The 23,899-nt window shown below is 51.4% G+C and overlaps 3 protein-coding genes across 7 annotated transcripts in view; all 3 read left to right on the forward strand.

Annotated features, from left to right (window-relative positions):
* The window catches only part of EXOC6 (exocyst complex component 6), an 87,899-nt gene extending 79,076 nt beyond the window's left edge, over window positions 1-8,823 (forward strand). For all 4 annotated transcript variants that reach the window (XM_021398411.1, XM_021398412.1, XM_021398410.1 and 1 more), the window contains 3 exons: window positions 6,868-6,980; window positions 7,253-7,264; window positions 7,708-8,823. In XM_021398411.1, the coding sequence (XP_021254086.1) occupies window positions 6,868-6,980; window positions 7,253-7,264; window positions 7,708-7,840 (258 nt within the window). In that variant the 3' untranslated portion in view covers window positions 7,841-8,823. The remainder of the gene's footprint in view (window positions 1-6,867; window positions 6,981-7,252; window positions 7,265-7,707) is intronic.
* Window positions 9,463-16,029, forward strand: LOC110399532 (cytochrome P450 26C1). The gene is made up of 6 exons (XM_021398416.1): window positions 9,463-9,687; window positions 9,764-9,988; window positions 10,095-10,370; window positions 11,746-11,901; window positions 14,069-14,551; window positions 14,638-16,029. Exons 1-6 carry the CDS (start codon window positions 9,496-9,498, stop codon window positions 14,995-14,997), a joined length of 1,692 nt encoding a protein of 563 aa, XP_021254091.1. The 5' UTR covers window positions 9,463-9,495; the 3' UTR covers window positions 14,998-16,029.
* LOC110400547 (cytochrome P450 26A1) lies at window positions 17,763-21,004 on the forward strand. 2 transcript variants are annotated; one of them, XM_021400501.1, is made up of 8 exons: window positions 17,763-18,150; window positions 18,307-18,531; window positions 18,633-18,695; window positions 18,807-18,917; window positions 19,047-19,196; window positions 19,535-19,669; window positions 19,876-20,028; window positions 20,207-21,004. In XM_021400501.1, the coding sequence occupies exons 1-8, from the start codon at window positions 17,962-17,964 to the stop codon at window positions 20,546-20,548; spliced, it is 1,368 nt and encodes a 455-aa protein (XP_021256176.1). In that variant the 5' UTR covers window positions 17,763-17,961; the 3' UTR covers window positions 20,549-21,004. The 2 variants fall into 2 exon arrangements, with proteins under 2 accessions (XP_021256176.1, XP_021256175.1); XM_021400500.1 differs by having other exon boundaries at window positions 18,633-18,917.

The following is a 23,899-nucleotide window of genomic DNA, read 5'->3' on the forward strand; positions in this document are numbered from 1 at the left end:
GGCAAGTGGCAGGCAGACTTGCTAACCAGGCTAACAAGGTATTTGTCAGCAGTGAGGAGCACCGACTGATGGAGTGATAATTGCGTTCGGGTGTGCGCTGTTTTCTCGCGGTTCGCAGGCGCTGCCTTTTCTCCTTGTTAGCCAGACTTAGATACCTGTATTTTAAATACTTCTGTCGGTTCTTTACAACCGGGAAATGTTTAGCATGAACAAGACTTGTCTTTGTGCTGGTCTGATTTTGGTCCTTTGCGTTTTAGTTCCAATCTAGTAAGTGCTTTCATGGAGCACGTGCTTTAATAAGCGGAGATGGCGTGTTGTGAACTAATGGGCATGTTATCGTACTGTTCCTGCAGGGGTTTGTTAATTTGTTGAAAATAAATGTACACCTATGTTCATGTGTGCTTGTCTTTCTAAAAAGAAAGCGACTTTGTTTCGTAGCGGTGTTACGGCCGTGAGTCCCAGCCGTAGCCCATGGCCCTGTTCTGCTGGACAGAGTATAAATAAGGGTTTTAACAAAAGGAAGACAGCGTTGCCTCAGAGTTCACGAGCTGATGAGATTATAGCTCCACTGAAAGGTTAGCATTATGTCAGAAATTATGAAACAAGGACTCTGATTGATGTGCCTTCTCTTCGGTCAGCAAACTCATTTGCTCTTCTGAATAGAAGGTGTCCGTAGCTACAGCGTGAGCTCCCTGGGAGGGATTTTGAGGAGTGGGGTGATTGTGAATGGCTTCTGCAAGTTTACTGTCTTTAAAATGAAAAAGTCCCCTTCTTCTCCCAACTCCAGCACTAATAACCGTATTATTAATATACTTACTGTTATTTTATCTCAGTGACTTAAATGATGCATAGCCAATGGTCATGAGGCTTTTTTTCTAGGTCAAAAGCTGTGCATCGTCAAGGAAAAAGGTGTGATGCTATTGCAGTATTCTCTGTTAAAAAGAAGGTTTGGCGTAGCCTGCAGCCGTGTGTGCTTGGCACCACTGCTTTCCCAGCAGAGCTCACCAGTGTTCGAGCCTTTGGGATTTTTTTAATTAAAGAGGTCAAAATCCATTATATCTAAATTTCAAAGAATTTACCAATTAGCTGTAGTCTGCAATGCCCAGCAGGTGGCTTTTATACTATTAAAGGGAGATTGTTTCCATCTCTGATCAAAGCAAAAACAAAACAAAGGAAAATATAGAATATTTTGTTGTGCACAGTGCAAACCACACGCGGTGTAAATTATAGCTGAAAGCCATACGTAGGAGGCTGTTCAGTTGTACCGCTTTAGCAAAAACTCTCTGTATTTTCACACCGATCCCTGTGTGGATTTTAACAGCCCTGTCTAAATCTGTTTAGATCACCGATTAGCTGAGAAGATTAGACAGCTTGCTATTTCCTAAAGTTAAGATTTTAGCATTTGGTTATTTAAAAGTAAAAGTAAAAATGCGCAATTAAGAAGATTAACGAATTTGATAGAAGGAAAATCAGAAAAAGCTGACGGTGATGGAATGTCGCAGGATGCAGAAAAGTTCTAATTTGCGCTTTTCAACGAATCCAAACTTCCCAGATTTTTACCTACTTAAAAGAATGTTTGTGACCTTTTGACCCTTTTGTTATCCCTTACTCAGAAAGGCCTTTATTCTGTAAGGCTTAGGTATAAAAAAATAAAAAGAGCGTTAATGGCATAACAGTCCTTTCTGATCACCCTGTGTAAGATGTTTATGCAAAGTGTCAATAGAAGCAATTGGCCTAACAGTGTGACAACCTGCTTTGCTTGGAAATGGGCTAATCTCCTGTTTGGGTTATCCAGAGGTCAGGTAAGGATTTCTTTTTTTGCACTCCCCATAGTGTGCGGGTGCATAACCTGAAAACACCATCGGGCAGAAATCAGGATCAGCTGAGCCCACGGATGCCGCAAAGCTGTTAAAAAAAACAATCCTGCCCTTTTTGCTTTTCCTGAATTTCGTCTGGATCTGCTTTTGATTTTTTCTCCCCTTTCCCAGAGAGTCTTGGTAGTATTGCTTCTACTCGAGCTTGTATGATGGTCTTTGACAATATCAGCATCCACTGCATTGGTTCACCCTTGCTTTTTTTAATTTGGTGGCTGTTTTCGGGGAATACTTTTTTTCCAGACAGATCTCATCCCACTCTTAGTTTGAAATGCAGTCAGTGCTGTGGGTGGCAGGTTTGTGGCTGCCCCATCCCAGCGGGCCAAATGCACACTCTCAGGCAGAGGGACGCAACGTGGCCCAGGCTGGGAGCTCCCACTGTCCTGGATCTGCTTCTGTGTGTTTCCATAACTGCCTTTTTTCCCTGTTAATTATGTCCCAGCGCTGTGGAAAGACAGCATTTATCAGTTTCAACAGTGCTGAGTTGCAAGTGTTCTGACATGTTTCTCAGGCAAATTGTACCTGAGAACAGGTAATTACACATGCAGTGGAGTCCAGAAGTAACTGGGTGATTAGGAGTTAATAAACTGCCCAGCATGCAAAACATTCAGCTTGTGAGTGCAGAAAGGAGGCCTGAAAGACATAACCAACAGTGATGTGTTTCAAGAATTACTTTTCTTTTGGTGGAATATTGGGATTTACAGGAAGGTGAGCGGGATGTTAGATGCACAACTTCTCATTTTTATCTCCACTTCCTGAACCATGGGTGCTTTGCTGCCCAGCCAGAGCTATGTGCTGACACTCGTGGTACTTCAGAAGAGATAACGGCACCATTCCATTTCATACTAAGCTATCTTGAGAATTTCAAGTTAGACAACACCAACAGTGTAGAAAAATTCGAATGGACACTGACCCCATTTCCTCCTGCAAAGCCCTTGTCATCATCTCCCATCTCTGCCGCAGTGTTGGCTCTGTGGACAGCTAGCTCCCAAAGTCGCATTATCTCCCAAGATTATTCCTGACAGTTGCCCCAAAGTAAAAAGGAAAGGGCATCTGTATGATATCTGAGGATGTGACAGAGGCTCAAACAGCACTGAAAGGGCCGGATGGGTGAGTCTGGCAGTTACCAAGTGCCTAAAATTCTCGTGTAATTACAAGATGGCCTAAATACAGGAATAAGACTGAGCTACTGAGGGCTTTGGGTATGGGTAACATAGAACAAAACCTTACTGAGTAATGATTATCATTAATTTCTACCCAAACACAGCCATGTCGCCTTGGGGAAACCTTGGGGAAAGGAAGAGTTCTGAACTTGAATTATTGATTCATTTGAAACCTGAATTCTGCCCCTTAAATCTGCAGACATTTTTTTCCCACATGGCATCAATATTGTATTGTGTTTTGTTAACCACAGCCAGTAGCTATCAAGGTCTTGAAGTAAGACCTCTTTTGACTGAAAAGTAGTTTAATATCCTTTACAATGATATCATTGTTTTTAAAACAAAATTTTTATAGAAAAAAGCAATGTCATCTGTTATAAAACAAATTATGTAATTAGAAGTATAAGAAATTATGTACTATTACTTACTTTTATGTAAGTAAAAGTATGTATAAGCACCTTTTTTTCCAAGTGGTGCTTGTTTCCAGCGGAGAAAGCTTATGTTAGACTTGTAAAAAGATATTTAGAAAGTACTTAGACAAGTACAGAAAATCCAAAACTTGTAGGGCATCACTTAAGTGTAGCATGGCAACCAAAGGCCTCAAGTTATCTATCAAGCTGTATATCCATGACTAACAATGTTGTGGAGAGGGGAGCACTTTAATATCCAGTGAAAAGAACATGCCCTTGGGATCATCAGCTCTGATGTTCCCAAGATACTGGGTTAAGGTTCCCCTTCTGTCTCGCCTTTAGAAGAGGCAGAAGTGTATAGCCTATCTACTTGTGAATGTTAGTCAGTGGACAGTCTGTTGACTCTGCATTTGAGTGTGGGAAGAGCTTTTCCTGTGTTTCTTTCTTGGTAATGATTCACATATGCACACACTTACCTGCAAATTCTAGTTAGTTGCTTGCGATCAGAAAGCTTTAAGATCTGTTCCCATGCTCCTAGGGAAACACATTCTGCTTCATTATAAAGCTCTCAGGTATAGCGTTGCCTGTCTTAGCTTATTCTTATTTTCCATGGTTGTTATGGGATAAAGAGAGTACAAGAGCACCATTGTTCTTGCATAGCAGAGCACCTATCTCTGCCTTATTAGGTGCTTCACCGTGTCTCAGCCATGTAAGTTGGTTCTGACATGGGTGGCTCCTTGGGTGTGAGCAGATGGTTGGCTAACAGCCCATGGTCTGCCCTGCCTCTGGGAGCAGAGGGAAAGGTTTGGTTCTGTCCCGGTTGAAGGATTTCCTGTACATGTTAAGTATGAAGAGATGCATGCACAAAATAAAATGGTTTTCTTACTGTAATTTAAATGCAAACAGTGCACATTCTAACCTCAAGGAAGTAGCAGCCAGCAGAGTGAGTGTGTTGTGCTACAGCATGGATGTTGATTTACTTTTAAGGCAGAAATATATTTATTGCGGAGACCTACACTGTGCATGTATTTCTCTTACTACAGTGCACATCATTACAGGATACTGCCTGCTGGACAGCACATCCTGGTGTCAGTTATTGTCACAGTAATAGCAGTTTTTGTGGATAAAATAGCAGTAGGGAATTATTGCTTTGATTTGGCCTCTAACAAGTTGATCTTGGTTGCCACAATAAGAACTATCACAGGACCAGCACGTTCTCCTGTGCCTCACAATGGAGAGGCCATGTGACAAGCTCACCTCATCTATTATCCACAAAATGTTTTGTTTTATTGTAGCTGATACTTGTTGGCAAAATTAACACCTTTACAGTTACGCTTGCCCTCAATACATCTTTTTTCACATTAGTAGTAATCACAATTTTTAAATCCTCAGAGATTTACAGCCTTCTCTTATTTCAGTGGAATTTAACATATCCCCTATATTACATCTCTGCAATATGAGTATGGCAGCACATCGAGCCAAATCCACAAAAGATTTCCATTATATCTTTGCCTTGAACACTGTAATACCACCAAAGGCTGTTCCGTCTCCCTGTGGTTCTGCCCGCGCCCAGTGCCTGTCACACTGTAAGTTTATTTCAGTGTAAGTCTATTGTAAATGAAATCACAGCAAAAATACGGGGAAAAACTGCTCGTAATTGTGCACAGCAACAGTCTGCGATCTTCTGCAGCCTGTTTAGAGCCCTGCCTGCCAATCTGGGTTTGGTCGGTAGTTCTGACCTTCCACCCACATTGTCACTAAGGGACTCAGACACTGACGGTACGAAGATCACTGGTGATGTCGGCTGAAAGGATTCTTCGAACTTTCCAGCGCTGTAATTGTATCAGTGGTCAGTGGCTTTCAGGCTGCGTGGCACTGAAGGGCTACAAAAAGAGTTGTTTGGGATTTATACGGAGTCCCCAGTATCAGTGTTACAATGGGGATATTTCTTACCCCAACAAATTTGGTTTGCGGAACAGAGCTGCTGCAAGAACATCGGTGTGGTCCTTTCTTAAGGACCTTCTCCATGTGGATCCCACCACAAGTGGCACTGTAGGTGGTGGTAATTTATTCATACATTCCGTTTGCTTCTTTGTGAGGAGGAGGAAACATGAAGTCTCCAGTTTATGTAGCCTGAGTGCCTGTAGCTGTTGGCTTTATCTTCCCCTCTTGTTGCCTCTCCAGCTGTCCCACTTTCTGCTCTTTTGATCATGGTTTGGAGTTTACTGCACGGCCTCTGTGAGGACTGGGCACCACTGACTGTCAAAGCACAGGTAGTAAGGGAGAGGTAACACGCAGCGGTGAGCGCAGGGGCTTCACAAATGCCGCTAATTCCTAAGTTATCAGAGCCTGATAGCTCAGACCAGCTCTGTTTGCTTAGTGACTGACGGCATATTCTCTATGAATCAATAGGAAAATTGATGGTAACCATACTGAGAAAGCTAATTGTGAGAAAGAACTGCTTGTATTCGACCTTGACAGCTATTGTGGATATGTAGTCAGCGGAGAATGGAACGGTCTCCTTGCTTTTCGTATGCCTTTCACCCAAGCAAGGTGTTAAAATGAAAATCTGGATGTCGCTGAGGTCTGTAGTGTCTTTGGAGGACTTTGAAAGGACTGAGCAATACCTGTGCCACAGGCAGTGTTACTCTGTGTTCAGAAAACATTGTATTACATATATTAATTAGCAAATAATTGATTTAAATTAGACACTTTATTTGAAAATAACTTAAGGGTTCAGAAAGGAAAGGAGAACGGAAGCGTGTAAATTTGGAGGTGCAGCGGTTGGTGCTGTTGCGTCCATACAGTGGCGGCCCCGGTCTGGCTTACAGGCAGCAGAATCAGACGCTGAAAGGGAGAAGGGTTCTTTCCAACAGCGAGACGGCGCGGCTGGCGCAGGGCGGCCCGGAGCAGCCTCCAGCCGCGGGACGAGGCCGGGCGCCGGCTGCGGCGGATCGCGGCGGTGCCCCGTTGGCATCGGCGGCTGCTGCGGGCCGGCATCGGGCGGCGGTGCCGAGCGGCGGCTCCGGGGCTGCGAGCGAAAAGCCCGACCTGAGCGCAGATCTCTACTCGGAGGGTTTTTTCTTTTTTCCCCGTTGAAGCGGTTGAGAGTTGTTTGATCCAAAAGCGCGCCCGGGGCTCGGGGCTGAGGCGTAGGGTTCGGTCGCCGAGGAGAGTCCCGCTGGGGCCCTTCAGTTCACTTAACTGAGACTACCTGAGCCTCTCCTTTAGGCTGCCGAGAGCAGCACCGGGCGCCGCAATCCCCTTCTCCCTCCCTGCGGTGAAGCTCCCGGGCGGGGGCCGCCGGCATCCCCTGCTGGGCCCGGCCCCGAGCTGCCTCCTCCCGCCGTGCAGAGGGCGGAGGGTGTCCCGGGGAGAGGGCGGCCGGCGGCCGCTGCCCGCTCACCGCTGCTTCTCCCGCAGCTCCTGGACCTCTTCATGGTGTGGGACTGGTCCACCTACCTGGCCGACTACGGGCAGGCCACCTCCAAGTACCTGCGGGTCAACCCCAGCACGGCCCTCACGCTCCTGGAGAAGTAAGTGCGGGCGCGCGGTGCCGGCTGCGGGGCCGAGCCCGGCCCCGACGGGGCCGCTACGGGGCCGGGAACGGGGCCGCCCTCCCGGCAGCCGCGGCCCTGCCCGGGGCCGGGAGCCGCGGAGCCGCCGCGGGCCCGAGCTGCCGCCGCGCCGGGAGACACGCGGGGACGCCGCGGTGGGACGGGCGCGTGGCGGTGCCGCTGAAGCGCGGGCTCGAAGGACTTTTCTAACGGTGTTTTCTTTCCTCCCTGCGACGATCCGCCCTCCGCAGAGTGCACAGAGGGTACGTATCGCTTATCTTTTACTAAATATTTTTTCTTCGATTTATTACATTTTCCGAATTTCGTTTTAAAATCCTTCAGTAGCGAAGCTCAGCAGCAGAGCTCTGGGGCAGTTTGTGCAGCCTGAGCTCAGCCCGGAGCCGCTGTTCCGCTCGGATCTTTGCTTTCCTCCCTTCTTACACAGCTGTAGGGGCAGCGCCTGCTGAAGTGGGATTTGCTTAATGCTTAACGTGTGATTTGGGAAGTAATATTTGTTACTGCGAGTTCCAAGTACTGGAGGTTTAATTTAAGGACGTACAGATAATGGGTTTGTAACCTTTTGGTTTGTTATAGCACTAAGATCAGAAGAGGATCGAAAGGAAACCTATTGAAGTGGTCAGGTTTTCCCCTTTCACATGATGTTTCTAATATGTCTGTATTGTTCCCCCCCTTCTTTTTCCTCCAGAATGAGAGACTCCAGCAAAAAGAACAACATTTTTGCTCAGTTCAGGAAGAACGATCGCGACAAGCAGAAGCTGATAGAGACTGTGGTGAAGCAGCTCAGGAGCCTGGTGAATGGCATGTCCCAGCACACATAGGCCCGCTGCTAACAGAACTGGTCCTCACCGCGCCAAGAGGTATTTCGCAGCCGCTCGTTCTGCCCAGCAGTGCTCTCAGTTGGGACATTTGTTTGACCGGGTAAAGGACAAGCGCAGCCGATGGCAGGGGCCCTCAGCAAACATTCTTTGTACGTATTTTTAATGGATCGAAAACTATTTTGTATATTGTAAACAAATGGTGAAAATGAGACTGTACAATAAAACCAGCTCTATCACATTGTACATGGGACGGTTGAACTGTAAATACATTATTTAAGTGTCTGCAGACAAGGTGTTTGCAATGTTGCTCCGGGCAGGAGTTATCTGAGAAACTATCCCTCTATTGCCGGTTTCAGGATGAATCCTAATTTAATGTGGGTTTTTTTGTTGTTGTTTTTTTGTTTTTTTAAGTGCTGAGCTCCCTGCATTCAGATACCACCTGTCATTTTCCTGCATTAAATGTATAGTAGCCTTAAGGTGATTGGACATCATTTTGTATACAGAATTTTGTAGTCTGGAGGTATGAGAAAATCTTCTGATTTTGGATACCTTTGAAAACTACCCAAGCACTAGGCTTGGTATTTATTTAGCATTAGGGCTTCTAGGCTTTGTTCTCTGAAAGGGTTTAATCTTGAGTTTCCGAATGTAAATAACCATTTGAGTTCTTTATAATGTGACGTTTTGGGTTCTGTTCCTCAGGGTGACCATTTCTAACCGTAGTTTTTAAGATCCCGGGCTCTCTCCCCAGGGCGCGGTAAGGAATAGATTTGCCGCTGTTGGTTTTGTGCTGCATCTGTTGGTCCGAAAGCCCCATCCCAGCAATGAGTGCCCCAGGCCGGGCGCTGTGCACTGTCCCCTCCTGGCAATTTTAGACACGAAGAGAATGTCTAACAGATACAAACCAAATGGAACGTGTAAAAATATTGTACATTTCGCTGTATTTTTAAGTTATTGACTGTCTAAATACAGTAATATAAACCTTAGCCGTGTTTGCCTTTGATTTCACGCATTAACACGCACCTCGGCCCTGCGTTTCTGTGGGATCCGCGCGGCTCGCGGTGATTTACCTCGGGGCGGTACGGCTGGGCTGCGCCTGCGGAGCGGGGCCGGGGCGTTATGGGGCCGGGCGCAATGGCGTGCGGCGGGGCAGGGCCGGGCGGCGGCGGGGCACAGCTCGGAGCCCAGAGCTGAGGGGCCTCGTCCCGGTTCTGGCTAGGACGGGAGAGCTGGGCCGGGCCAGGCCGTCGGGGGAGAGCCCCGAGGAGCCAGGAGGGAGAGGGGCGCGGGTCCCCAGCCCGGAGGGAGCAGCCGCTGCCGCCCACGCTCGCCGCTCGCCCCGCGCCCCTTCCATCAATCCCCGGCTCTCCGGCTCCAATCACCGCACTTGGCCGCGCTGCTTAAATATGCAGGGCAGACGTCATCTGCGAAGGTGGATCGGGCGTTAAGTGGCCAATATCTATATAAATGTCGCCGAGGGAAGAAGCAGGAGCAGGAGGTGACCGTGGACGGCCGGGCCGCAGCCGGGAGGGCCCTTCCGCTCCCTGTCTCCTTCCCGGCCCCGCGCGTGGCAGCCGCCGGGGCGGGCACCGCCTCCGTTCCCCGCCCTCCCGGCGCGGGGCAGGGAGCGGGACCCGCGGGACGCCGCAGGAGGGAGGATGCCAGCCGGGCTCTGCTGGCCCGCGGCGGCCGCCCTGGCGCTGCTGTTGCTGGCGCTGCTGCTCGCCCTGTGCCGGCACCTGTGGGCGCTGCGCTGGACCCTCAGCCGGGACCGTACCAGCGCCCTGCCGCTGCCCAAGGGCTCCATGGGCTGGCCCTTCTTCGGGGAGACACTGCACTGGCTGCTGCAGGTGAGGCGCGGGGTGACGGGGATGGGACAGGATGGGGCCGGCGGGAGCCCCGAGCTGACCCACGGCTCGTCCCCAGGGCTCCCGCTTCCACAGCTCCCGGCGGGAGCGCTACGGCAATGTGTTCAAGACGCACTTGCTGGGCCGCCCGGTGGTGCGGGTGACGGGCGCCGAGAACGTCCGCAAGATCCTGCTGGGCGAGCACACGCTGGTCAGCGCGCAGTGGCCCCAGAGCACCCAGATCCTCCTGGGCTCCCACACCCTGCTCAGCTCCACGGGCGACCTGCACCGCCAGCGCCGCAAGGTGAGCCCCGTGGGTGAGTGGCCAGGCACCTCCTGCCTGTGCTTGGGTCTCGGCAGCACGCAGACCCCTGCTTTAACCGCCTTTTTTCCCCCCCTTCTGCTCCTAGATCCTGGCCAGAGTGTTCTGCCGCGCTGCCCTGGAAAGCTACCTGCCGCGGATCCAGAAGGTTGTGAGCTGGGAGCTGCGGGGCTGGTGCATGCAGCCGGGCTCCATCGCCGTTTATTCCTCTGCTAAAACCTTAACTTTCCGCATTGCAGCTCAGATTCTGCTGGGACTCCGCCTGGAGGAAAAGCAGTTCAAGGACCTGGCCAAAACCTTTGAACAGCTGGTGGAGAACCTCTTCTCCCTGCCCCTCAATGTGCCCTTCAGCGGGCTGCGCAAGGTACTGCCGCCTGCCCTGCTCCTTCCTGGGGCCGGGCCAGGCTGTGGCCGCACAGACCCCATCCTCAGGCCCGACAAGGGGCACCACAATGGGCTTGGGGCACTGCCCACCCTGCTGCTGGGTGCCTCCAGCACCTGCCTGCACAGCCCCTGGTACAGCACGGAGCTGCCACACACCTTGCTGGAGCCTTTTTCCCAGCTTTGGTTACCCAACGCCTGCTGCTGTCGCACTGCATTCTCCATGTCCGCCTGTGGCGGAGGTCTGTGCGCAGGCACAGAAGGACCTCTCTGTGCTCCTTGGGCAGCCCAAGGGCTGGAGACCATTCTCCGGTGCCTGGGGCAGCGCTGGAGGGGAACATGGCAGTGAGACAGCCCGCTCTGCCTCTCGCAGCCCCCACTTCATTCCCTGCTGCCCTGCCCCTTATTGCCACCCATCCATCCCTCTCTAGATATTGGCCCTGTGACCCAACCCTCCTGTCCCATTTCAGTCTGCTCTTCCTCCTCTGGCTTTGGGTTCTCTTCCCCTTTGGGCCCACAGCTCAGATTGCCTGCTTCTTTCATCAAGGCCTTGCCCAACCTCATTTCCACCGTGAGTTCTGCTCGCCGTCACCTTCCCCACCACCCCCAGCTGTCACCACTGTGAGCTTCCACCACCTGCCTGTCCCTCCCTGCCTCCTCAGCTCAGTCTCCGTCCGTCTGGCCCCAGACCAATCTCTTCAGCTCTTCCTGTTCACTGATGCTTTTCCTTTACTCAAGTCCTTCCCACCTGGGCTCTCCTTTGTATCTTCTTCCCAGCTGCTGGCTGAGGCCATTTCTGCCCCTAACCACCTGGTCCTTCTGGCCTTGCTGGAGGCCTCCTGCCTCCATTCATCCCTGCTCTGTGAGGACATTGCTCCTCGCTTGGTTGACTGAGGTCTTCTCAAATGTTTTGCTGCACAGCCAGAGATTAGCCAGGTGCGATTAACGTGAATCTATCCTGGAAAAGCCCCTCATTTGTCACTGTCAGTGATTTGCTTCCAGGGCTCAGCTTTATTAAGTGACCTCACTCTCCCTGGGACAGGTTTCTATTGGACCTGGCCATGCTGGGAATTGTCTGGTGCAGACCCCTCTGGATTCAGTCCCATGAATTTGCTGCTGTCATTTCCTCCCAGAGCCTTTCGTATGACTTGTACTGACTCACAGCAGAAAGCCAATGAACCCTCGGCGGTTCTCACTACCTGCTACCTACTGTGAGGCCCCGGGGCTGGGCAGCAGCTTAACCCTGCTTTGCTGTTGCAGATCCTGGGATTAAAGATGACCACACTAGGAGTCCCCCAGCATCTCCAGAGAGGGGGACGGTGCCCAGGGCTCCCCTGACCCATGTCTGCCTCCCACAGGGCATCAAAGCACGGGACATGCTGCATGAGTTCATGGAGAAGGCCATACAGGAGAAACTGCAGCGAACCAGCTCAGAAGAACACAGCGATGCTCTGGATTTCATAATAAACAGTGCCAAGGAGCACGGCAAAGAGTTCACCATGCAGGAGCTGAAGGTAACCACAGCCCCGTGCAGTTCCCTCCTGGGCCAGTGGCTGTGAGCATGGGGCGGAGGGGTGGCAGGAGGGGGCTGTGCAGGACCACTGGTGGGGCTCTGCCTTACGACAGAGCTGGAGCCTAAAAAGGAAACAAATGCCTCTCCACCTGTCCTCTTCACAGGCATCTGGCCTGCACCTGGCTTAGGATGCATTTAGAGTTATGTGGCTGTGCTCAGACTCTGTACATTAGCGTGCACTCGATAACCTCCAGGATGCTGTCCTGGAAATACACAGAGCTGCACCCAGGGCAGTGTGCGTTGTAGATCACGTCACCCCATTCCTCAGGGCTGGGAGCCCAGAGAACTCATCAAAATGGGCCCTGAGCTGGAATGATGGGTTCTGGGACATTCCCTATCACCTCCTTGTTAATTACACTGGGGAGCTTGAGGACTGTGTGATGCAACGTGATTCATCGCTGTGACTTAGGGATGAACCCAGCAGTCCTCGCTGGGACAAAATGCAGTGAAGAGCTCTTTGCCAAAGGTCTTGGGAAAAAAATTTTCATTAGTGCTGCATCATTCATACCTCCAGGTCATTCCGGGTCGGGCAGGGACATGACACTGCATCTATGTGACAAGTTTTGAAGCAATTTTGCATGGGTACAGCTTAAACACATAGGACACATGACTTTACTGTTTATTTAGGTATTTAAGGGTAATTATCCAATGCTAAATGTTTTGTACGTGCTCTGTAAAAGTGTAATCTCTAAACTCTGAAGTGTTTGGAAGACATTACAGAGGCTCTTAGATGCGATTAGAACTGGTGTATTTCAAGATAACTAAAAGTAATTTCCAGATTCAAAATGTGATCGTTTAGGCTGGGTTGACCTTTGTGAGTATTCATATGCGTATTGCACAAGAATAATTACATGAGCTCTCATCCTGTCCCTGGCTCTGACCACAGGTGAGATGATAACAGTAGGAGCACGCAGATATTGAACACAGCGTGGGGTGACATGGCAGTGACCTGGGGCTGGCTGTCCCCGGCTCAGTGGTGGCCCTGCTCCCAGTTAGGCTGCAGCACTGGGACACATTGAGGCAGCTGTGGGAGGACGCAGCCTCACTGTCACCGATTGTGTTGGCACTGTAACAGCAGGGAGAGAAAGCAGCTCGGTGTCACAGCTTGCGTGGCAGCATTGTCATAGTCTGATGCAGGTGGTCATAAGGGCTATTATTTTAAAATGCAGAGACTGCCCTAAATTTCTTGTGCTGTATTGTAATGTCCTGGCTTTTAATTGCGAGCTGCGGAACGCAGAGATTTATTTTCATCTGGGTCTGCTGTCTTGTGGGTGTAAAAATTCCTGCTGCCACCTGCAGGAGGTGTGCTAAGGGTCAGCAGGGACTGTTATTTCAGAGGTTTTATTTCAGCTGAATGATGCCCTTGAGAGCTGCACTTAGGCAAAAGCCTACAGTCCAGACAGTATATGGTGCTGGCGACGGTAGCAAAGACTAATCTTTGCTGCATTACCCTTGACCTTACCAGACTTGGTTCCAGGTGTGTTAAGACATCAGGTGTCCTTCCCTGTGCTTCTGCCTTCACCCTCCAGACCTAGCTCCAGTAACCCTTAGCTTTCTGCTTCTGAGTGCTGGTCTGAGTCGCCTTCCACACAAGCAAATGGTCAATTACAACAAGATGGATTGAATGGAGCCCATTTTAGCTGCCAGTGCATCTGTGATCCATACGTAAACATGCAGCCTCATTGCTCCTGGCTGGCCAGAGAGGCAGAAGCTGCAGGGGAGGCAGGGGAACCTGCAGATGAAGGTAAAAAACATAGTGCTTAAAGTGAACTTCACTCTTTTCAATAAAATGCATGCTGAAATTCTTGTTAAGGTTTGTGAATTTGAGGCAGAAAGCTGAGAAGAGCCAGAATGGGAGAGACGTATGCTCAGTTGTTTTTGCACCTGTCCCTATGCAGGTGGATGTCTGCTTTGTATGGAGGTGGATGAGCATGGATGTGTCACATGTGGGTCCCTGACATCCCTGGGGGTGCAAGCTGTAGGGAGTGGAGGCAGAGGCAGGGCCCTCTGCACAGGAACAAAACCTGTGAAAGCTGAGAACAGTCTGAAAATCCTATCACAGCCAGCTCAAAGTGGCATTCAAACCTGTCACCTTCTTTCTCTGCCAGGAGTCAGCCATCGAGCTCATATTTGCTGCTTTTTTCACCACGGCCAGCGCCAGCACCTCCCTCATCCTCCTGCTGCTAAAGCACCCCTCGGCAATCGAAAAAATCCATCAGGAGCTGGCATCCCATGAGCTATACCCACAGCACCAGCACTGCCCCACAGCAACCTGCCCAGGGGCAGGCAGGGACAGTGGGCAGCGACTCCTCACCACGGCCGGTGATGCTCATGAGGACCAGAGCCAGCCCCCTGGCCCCACGGAGGAGGCTGAGTTGGGGGATGGCTGCTCCCCACATCTCCCAGCCCCGCTGGAGCCCCCGTGCCCCCTGAGCAGCACCCAGCCCCGGGGCTGCCGCTGCCCCCCAGACATCAGCCTGGAGCAGCTGAGCCGCCTGCACTACCTGGACTGTGTGGTCAAGGAGGTGCTGCGGGTGCTGCCGCCCGTCTCTGGGGGGTACAGGACTGCGCTGCAGACCTTCGAGCTTGATGTAAGTGCCTGCAGAAAAGGGAGAAGGGGGGCTGCCCCTAGGTGCCTTCCACTGGGCCCTAACTCTCCCCTTCTCTCCCCTCACAGGGTTACCAGATCCCCAAGGGCTGGAGCGTTATGTACAGCATCCGTGACACGCATGAGATGGCTGCCATCTACCAGAGCCCCCCTGGTGGCTTTGACCCTGACCGCTTCAATGTCACCCAACCGGAGGCTGCTGGCCGCTTCCACTACATCCCCTTTGGCGGCGGGGCACGGAGCTGCATTGGCAAGGAGCTGGCACAGGCCATCTTGAAGCTGCTGGCCATTGAACTGGTCACCACAGCCCGCTGGGAGCTGGCCACCCCCACCTTCCCCGCCATGCAGACCGTGCCCATTGTGCACCCTGTTGATGGGCTGCAGCTCTACTTCCACCCCCTGCAGCCCAGTCATGGTGGCAAGGCCTGAGCCAGGCCGCTGAGCTCAGACTGGCGACAGTGCTCATGGCTGGGCCGCTACAGCGCAAAGTCCCAGAGCTCTCTTTATTTTTCCCCCTCCTGGTGCTCAGTGCATTAGGGAGGGTCCCACAGAGCCCTGACCACTAAGGAGAGCCTCAGCCCCCCGTGCAGGCCCATCACCCCCGCCCCCACACACATCCTTGGGAGCAAAGCCCCGTTCCTGGCCCAGGGCTTTCTCCCGTGAGTGTGTGAAGGAGAGGCAGGAGGAACACCCTGCACACCACAGCTTTCTAGAGATGAAAAAGAGGGAAGATGGGAGCTCTCCAAGGAAACACACGCTAGGTCTGCCCAATTCACAGCATCAGCTGTAGGTAGGATAACTGTGCCAATAGGTTTTTATTGTAAATATTTAATCTCTTTCTTGCTCTTCCTATTAGAGCCAGCGCAAATGGGACATTTGTTGCCTGAGCACCACACTGCTGCTTAGGGCCTGACATGCAGCCCCACCCCAAGTCCCTGCAGGATGCAGCCTGACATGGGGCACGGATCTGTGGGGAATAAATACTGCAAAAATGGACATTTCTGAACAGGCCTGCTTTGTGAGGGCATGTCCTGTGCTCCTGCTGGTGCTGATGCAGGGTGGAGGGACATCTGCATGGGGCCATGGTGGCTGTCACAGGGTGGCTGTGACCCTGCCCTAGCCCAGCCCTGTGGCTAAGCACTGGCCAGTGGCTCTGGGACACCATGGTGGTGCCTGGGGCTGAGCCCAGAAGCTGGGGGGGACGTTTTCAGGTTGCTTTTGAGTGCCCCACTAGGGTATGAGTCTCTCCCATGTACAATGATGTGAGTCCCGCTGCTTGTACTCCCAAAGTCTGGTGTCAGTGCTGGGCTGAAAGCCACCCTGCCCGGGCCAGTCCCCGTCACACATCCGTGCTGGGGCACGCAGCAGGGCACAGCGCTGCCTGGGGCAGAAATGTGGCTCCCAAATGTGGCAGGTCAGATCTGGAAGAGGTTGAACTGTGAGGCTGAGTTAAGTGCTGTTGGCAGCTCGACCCCGTTGTGAACCAGAGCCTCTGCCCCTCCTGACCTTGTCCTGAGAAGTGCGTCTCCCCTGCTATCGGAGGAAAAGTGGTGGCTGCAGGTGGCACTGAGTGACCGCCACAGGGCCGCTGGCGTGGCGGTGACCCATGGGACATGAGGGACGTGCGGGCTCCGGCCACAGGAGCGCCAGGGCTCCTCCAGCAGCACACTTAAAAATTACCCCGAGCGCTAACGAGCCCTGCAGCCACCCGCTGAAACATGTAACGTAGATCTAGTTAAAAAAAAAAGACTCGAAACTGATTTTGTTTTCAGATAAACACGAGCATTTACAAATGAAGTGTAATAATTGCTACTTGTAATCAAAGTTCGTTCATATTAGGCTGTTAATTTCTTGACCTCCTTCCAAGATGTTTTTAATTATCCCTTTCACTCTTTACCATTTGATTCTTTTCGAGCCGATGGCTGCAGAATACGCAGCTGGGGAGATAATAAAGCCTTCCTGCGGCAATTATCGGTGCTCAGGCCACCGTATCTCGTTATTTTGACAGACAGTGAACTTGGCGCGGTTGCCGGCCGGGTTCACGCAGATGTCACGGTCCGTGTTGTAGGTCACGAGCGGGTCAGCGCCCGGCGAGGGGAGAGCGCCGGGTCAGGGCGCGGCCGCTGCTCGGGGCGAGCGCCGCGGGGCTGCCCCGAGGGTCCGCCCGGGCCGGGGCTGAGGGGTGCGGGCGGCCGCACGGGGAGGGAGGGAAGGTCCCGTCCGGTGCGCTGAGTGTCATAAAAGTACTAATTTAAAATGACACCTCGCCACCCCGCCCCCCCCAAACACAAACACGCACACACAACTTCCAGCGTTTATTGAGGCTGTGGTAGGAGTAAGAAAGCAAATGGATGGGAAAAAGAGGGGGGATAGGAGGAAGGGGGAGCGATCACGATAGTTCATTGGCGGCAGCGGAGAGGTCCGCGGACCCATCCCTCTCTCCGCACCCCCGCAGTGCCCGGCGGCCGCGTCCCTCGGAGCTTATTCTGCGCGGACTCCGGCGAAGCCCCATCGGGCGCAGCTCCCGCAGCTCCGAGGCCGCGCTCCTCCCGCATGTAGAACCCCGAGGCTGCCCCGGAGGGAAGCACAGCCCGCCCGGCGGGTACGGCCGTGCCGAGCGCCTCTCCCCGGCCGCGGCAGCCCCGGCGAGCCCCGGGCAAGGGCGGGCAGAGGAGATCGGAGCCGGCCACAGTGCGTAGGGTGTTCCCTTTCCGCGCTCACCTCCCTTTCCGTCGGTGACCCGCGGTTGAACCTGCATCGGGAGGCCGAGACGGAGCGCTGCCCGCCGCTCCTTCCTCCGCGGCCGGGCAGAAACACAAGCCGGGCCTTCCGAGGTTAGCCAGGGGACAGCAAAGCCTCCTCCGCCGACGCGGCTCTGCTCGGAGAGCCACGGGCTGCTCCAGTCGGGGGACGGCGCCTCTAGTCCGGCTACCAGCGGGTCCCGACCGGCGACGAGAGGGCGGGCGAGGGAACCCCGCAGCGGCTGGGAGCGCCCCGCGGGTGGGTGCCTCCCGGCAGCAGGCTCCGTGCCGTCGCAACGGGGCACCTCTCCGTTCCGGCGCTGCCGGTCCCCGAGGGGCGCGACGGTAAATCCGAGGGGTCGGCGGATCCCAGCCGGCAGCGGCTCCCGCAGCACCCGGTCTGTGTGCCCGGCGGCTGTCTGCGGCCGGCGGGATGCGCCGCGCAAAGCAAACGGTTAAAGATTTTGGGGGGAGGAGCCAGGCCGCAATCCGCAATTAAAGATGAACTTTGGGTGAACTAATTTATCGGATGGTAAGGTAGGGTGGGCAGCAACCTGGGAAGGGTATAAAAGGCGGCCCGCGGCGAGCCCGGCCCGCGCACTCAGAGCTCCCGGGGGGCCGGGCCGGACGGGACCGGACTCTCTGCCCCGCCATGGGCTTCTCCGCCCTGGTCGCCAGCGCCCTGTGCACCTTCCTGATGCCCCTACTGCTCTTCCTGGCCGCCGTCTGGCTCTGGGACCTGTACTGTGCCAGCGGCCGCGATCCCAGCTGCCCGCTGCCACTGCCCCCGGGCACCATGGGGCTCCCCTTCTTCGGGGAGACGCTGCAGATGGTGCTCCAGGTAAGACAGGCAGCTCCTCCTCTCCCGGCAAGGGACGAGGCTGAGCGGGGCTGTGCCGGGCTCCCGAGCCCAGGTGGGCATGAGCCCTTTCTCTTTTTTTTTTCTTACTATTTATTTATTTTAAATTAAATTTACTTACTTCCCTTCCTCGTCCAGCGGCGGAAATTCCTGCAGATGAAGCGCAGGAAATACGGCTTCATCTACAAGACTCACCTCTTTGGGCGGCCCACGGTGCGGGTGATGGGCGCCGAGAACGTGCGGCACATCCTGCTGGGCGAGCACCGCCTGGTCTCTGTGCAGTGGCCCGCCTCGGTGCGCACCATACTGGGCTCGGGCTGCCTCTCCAACCTCCACAACGGGCAGCACAAACATCGCAAAAAGGTACGGCCCCGACGGCGGGCGGGGAGCGGGGCGGCCGTCCTGGGCGAGGCGGCTGAGCCCGTGTCCTCTTCCTCTTCTCCTCCTCCTCGTCCCCCGGGCAGGTGATCATGCAGGCCTTCTCCCGGGACGCCCTGCAGCACTACGTGCCCGTCATCCAGGAGGAGGTGAGTGCCTGCCTGGCGCGGTGGCTGGGTGCCGGGCCCTGCCTGCTGGTGTACCCCGAGGTGAAGCGCCTCATGTTCCGCATCGCCATGCGCATCCTGCTGGGCTTCCAGCCCCGCCAGGCCAGCCCCGACGGCGAGCAGCAGCTGGTGGAGGCCTTTGAGGAGATGATCCGCAACCTCTTCTCCCTCCCCATCGATGTGCCTTTCAGTGGGCTCTACCGGGTAAGGCTTCAGCCCAGCCAGCGATGCTCCTGGGGCAGGGAGGAGGGATGGCGATGTGGTATGTCATCAGTGTGGCATAAGTTGGTGGTGTGGCACAAGTCCCAGCTCACTCTCCCCCTGCTTGCACAGGGCCTGAGGGCACGCAACATCATCCACGCCAAGATTGAGGAGAATATCCGCGCAAAGATGGCCCGCAAGGAGCCTGAGGGCGGCTACAAGGATGCCCTACAGCTGCTGATGGAGCACACACAGGGTAACGGCGAGCAGCTCAACATGCAGGTGAGGTTTCCCCCAGCTACATCCATCTCTTCCCATCCTGCTTCACTCCCTCAGTCAGCAGCATGTTTATCTTTGGGACTAAAAATGGAGAGCAGGAGGTGCTGTCCCTTTGCCAGGTCATAAAGCAGCCTGTGTGGTACATGAGGGTCCTGGGGGCAGAGGATGCAGCCAGGCTGCTGGATGAGGGGTGTAGGGCTGTGCCCATGGGGACCACCATCTGCTCTGGCTCCTGGGTGCCCACCCCAGCCTGAGGTCACCATGCAGCGTTGGTGGTGGAGTGGGCCCAGTGGGGATACCACACTCAAGGCGTATTTTATCTTTCCTGTCCTGTGTGTAAGGAGCTGAAGGAGTCTGCCACAGAGCTGCTGTTTGGGGGCCACGAAACCACTGCCAGTGCTGCCACATCGCTGATTGCCTTCCTGGGACTCCACCATGATGTCCTGCGGAAAGTGAGGAAGGAGCTACAAGTAAAGGTGTGTGTCTTCCCCACAGCCACTTCCCAGGAGCGGGCAGTGGGAAGGTCCCTCAGACAGGTGTCCCAAGATGGGTTCCCCTTGACACAAGAGGGGGGGGTTCCCTGTTTATAGGGTGGCAGGGAAACACCATTAGCTGAGGGACAGCTGTCTTGCAGTGCCTGGAGACTGTTCCATAAATGTCATGGCAGCATCTTCACACCTAGGGGTTACTGTCCGGTCCCAACCAAGAGAAGCAATTGGACATGGAGGTCTTGGAGCAGCTGAAGTACACAGGCTGTGTCATCAAGGAGACCCTCAGGCTGAGTCCTCCCGTTCCTGGAGGATTCCGAATTGCACTCAAGACCCTTGAGCTGAATGTAAGTAGGGCTGGGGCTCAGCTCCTCAGAGCGCTGCCAAGTGTGAACGTGGTTGTGTAGGTACCTGCCTTAGTGACTGGGGGGAAGCAGAGGGTGCACCTGCATGTCCCGTGCTGACACTTCAGCTTCCTTAACACAACAAGGTCTCCTTCAGGTCTCCTCTCTCTTCTTTTGGTAGGGTTACCAGATCCCCAAAGGCTGGAACGTTATTTACAGTATCTGTGATACCCATGATGTGTCTGATCTCTTTACCGACAAGGATGAGTTCAACCCAGACCGCTTCATGTCTCCATCTCCAGAGGACTCCTCTAGGTTCAGTTTCATTCCTTTTGGTGGGGGCTTGAGGAGCTGTGTAGGCAAAGAGTTTGCAAAAGTCCTTCTAAAAATATTTACGGTGGAGCTGGCGCGGAGCTGTGACTGGCAGCTGCTAAATGGACCTCCTACAATGAAAACGGGCCCCATAGTGTACCCTGTGGACAATCTGCCTGCCAAATTCATAGGTTTCAGCGGCCAAATCTGAGTGCTCAATGCTTGCCTCCGGCTGGATTTCTGTATAACATCTCATATGTACATAGTAACTTTTTATAGTAACGAAAGCCTTTAAATATTTAAACTTGTAAATGTACAGTAGTTATTTATGTCTAAGTATTTCAAAAGGCTGTGACATTTTTTCCCCAAGCACTACAATTATGGGTCTCTGATTCATAATTAGATAATATTATTTCTATAGAAATAAGTTTCCCCCTATTTAAAAATCTTATTGCAAGCTGGCCAGATAAGTGCTTGACAAGACATTTCACCATGGTGTATGCATTCAGAAATATTCTCAAAGACATTTGAGACAATGGTAACTAGCTATCATCCAGATTATTCTAAATCATTATGGTTTGAGAAGGTTTTCAGTATTATTTGTGTCTAGACCTCATGTTTGATGTGTGAATTTTAAGTTTGATAATAAAGTTTATTTTTGAACATCCTCTGTATGAAGACCTGCCTGCATGCTAGAGGGTAGCTTAACCAGCTAAAATGGGTCTAAAGGGTTTGAATACCAATCAGACTTGCTTTTGTGGATATGCTGTTTGCTGTTTTTATGCTCACACCTCTCCCCTACCCTCCCGCCCCCCACGTGCTTTTCATTTGCACGCAGTAAACTGTTACGGCAGCGTGGTATGATAGTGCTATGGGTCTCTTTATCAAGCACATCGTGTTGAGACATAGTAAATAAGGAAGTAAAGGGAAGCAGAAGAACAGCGCATAACACAAGCCTTTATCTGGAACTGGAGAAAACAGGTAGAGAGAAAAAAATTCCATGAAGGTTCTCTCCTCCTGTGTTACTGCTGACCTATATAAACAGACCACTGGCTCTTGTTCTATGTTGAGTCTGCAGTCCATGAGCCTTTACTTACAAAGGTGTCTCTTATCAGCTGTTAGAACAAATAAAATCTGCTGTGATTTCTTGTTGAAATGCAACAGTTCTGTGTAGGTCAGAGATAGAGTGTGCATTTGGTTTAAGAACTTCTTTCCTGGAATTCAGCAAAGTGAAAACTAAAAGGCAGTCACTAATGTGAATTGATTAACAGGGAATCAACTGTTGAGATGCAATTCCCTAGGGCTGTGTAAGCAGGGCAGATAAAATGCCCTGGGCATGACCCCTGTTTTGCCTTAACCATAAGGTTTTTTCTGCCTTCCCCCCCACCACCCCATTACTACACCTATTAGTCTTCCTTCAAAAGTCAAACAACATCGGGTAACTCTATAAACATCTACAAAGTAAACTCATGTAATTTGGTGTCGTGATCTCTTCTAGAACCATGTAATTTTTTTCTTTTGCTTCTGGAGCTCACTTTTTCATTATGGTCTCCCAAGGTCAAAATTACGGATGGTGTTAAGCTGATCAAAATCACTGCAGCTGTTTGATAGCACCTATGAGGTTTGGGTTTATTTTAGGGGATGTTTCTATGATACATTTGACATGTTTTTAAAATGCTAGCTTCAAACAAACTTCTCATGCAAGACCTTACTTATGATTTACATTTAAAAATGTGCATGGCTGCTGTAGTCTTTAAATAAAAGATATTGCAGATTGTGCCTGGTTCTTCTTGGCAGTGTTTAGAATCTTAAATAATTTTCACTGTGCTGATCTGTACAATTGTGCTTTTCAGGGATTTGATCAATGATCTCAGATTAAGACCCATTTATCACCATTGTAGTAGCAGAAATCTATAAACCCTGATCCCGATGGAGGTGATCCTAAAGTCTTGAGAACAGCGCATCTCTCGTTTTGGTATTCTTTAACATAGTCCTTGTTAACAAGGACAACATACTGCAAATCCTGATAGGAGCTGATATCCTAGAAATGTTTTATTTATTCTTAATTAAAGTTCTTCATATGTGGGAACTTTCTGAATGATCTTTCAATATTTTAGTTTACACTGTGTTTTTATAAAGAGTGAGAATCTAGTGATGTCTGAAGAATACATACCTATTTCACAGCGTAAGCCTATGATCTTCCGTACATTTCTCTGTTTCCTTCTATATTTTTTATTCAGAATCACGAGGATTTTATGTTTGGAGAAAAAAAAGATCACACACTTAATGTGATTTTGTCTGAACATCTGGGGGCACATCCTCAGCTGTTGTAAATCATGACAGCATAACACACGTTAGGCACTGCCCCCATATAATTCATCCCTGGAGTTCAATGGTCTGTCACTGCTGTGTAATTTAGGCATCCAGGAGCTGGCTTTCAACAAGCAACTCTGAAAACTGGTAGCAGTGTAGCTGCAGTAATACGGAGCTCGGGGTGGGTTAATTGCTAAAATATTTGCCCTACTTCTTGAGCAGGTTTTACAGCCCCTCCTAATCTCCCAAGCAGCTGCATGTGGCAGGGTGGGTGTGCAGCCCAGCCCCAGGTGAGCTCTGCCATGGTTATGTGGCTCTGCCCACCCAGCAGCACTGGGGCAGCTATGGGCTAAGGTTGCAGCAGCCAAGCACTTAAGAGTTTCTGAAGTCACTGTGCAGTTCTTGATGCGTGGTTCTTGTTAACAGCATGCAGTTATAGCCATCCTTGGATAAAATGACATCAAAGAATGACTTTGGTGTGAACTGACATTGAGGAATGCTACTGGGTAAATCGGTTCCTGGTTGAAAGGCAGTAGTATTTCCAGATCAGGCTAGGACAGGTAATGCTGATTTGAAAATGGTTATTTGAGCAAGGAAAAAAATTGCAAACAAACACTGTAAATTCAGTGGAAATAAAATAATATTTCTTGATTTTTAATTGTTTAATCAAATTTATTTCATGTTGTCCTAGTGGAATTTTGAAACAGTCATATTACTTTCAGCAGTCAAGACAAGAAAGGGTTTGAAAAGATTTTTTTTCTGTTCTGGTTCATAAAAACACCTACTGAAGGGACAGTATGAGTTTTAGACTTAATATTTTGCACTTTTCTAATGCTTTGTGTTTTCTGTTTGTTCTGTCTTTTCTACAGGAGTCTTTTCCTGGATCTTGCAAAATGAGGCTGACAAAAAGGTTGCCTTCCTTTCTACCCCATTTAATTGATTGTATGTTTTCTTGTTTTCATCTGGTCAGTGATTTAGAATGACCTTTGGAGGGGTACCAAGAAAAATACTTAATAAAATGTAAAATATTCCAACCTTGGCTTTCAGTAAGTACTTGCCTACTTAAGGGCTATAGGAAGTTTATTAAATTGCTTTTATAGATCTCTGTCTAGTTATCTCTGAAAACAGAATGCTATAGTGCTGTGTTCATTCTGCACATTGGCAGTAGTTTTCAGTGTGGGTGCTGTTGAAAGAGTATGGCCCAGTACAGTTAACAACTAATGTGCATGAAAATGGACCCCTAGGTCCA

The sequence above is a fragment of the Numida meleagris genome, chromosome 5 (assembly GCF_002078875.1).
Source record: "Numida meleagris isolate 19003 breed g44 Domestic line chromosome 5, NumMel1.0, whole genome shotgun sequence".
In the NCBI taxonomy this organism is placed as follows: Eukaryota; Metazoa; Chordata; class Aves; order Galliformes; family Numididae; genus Numida; species Numida meleagris.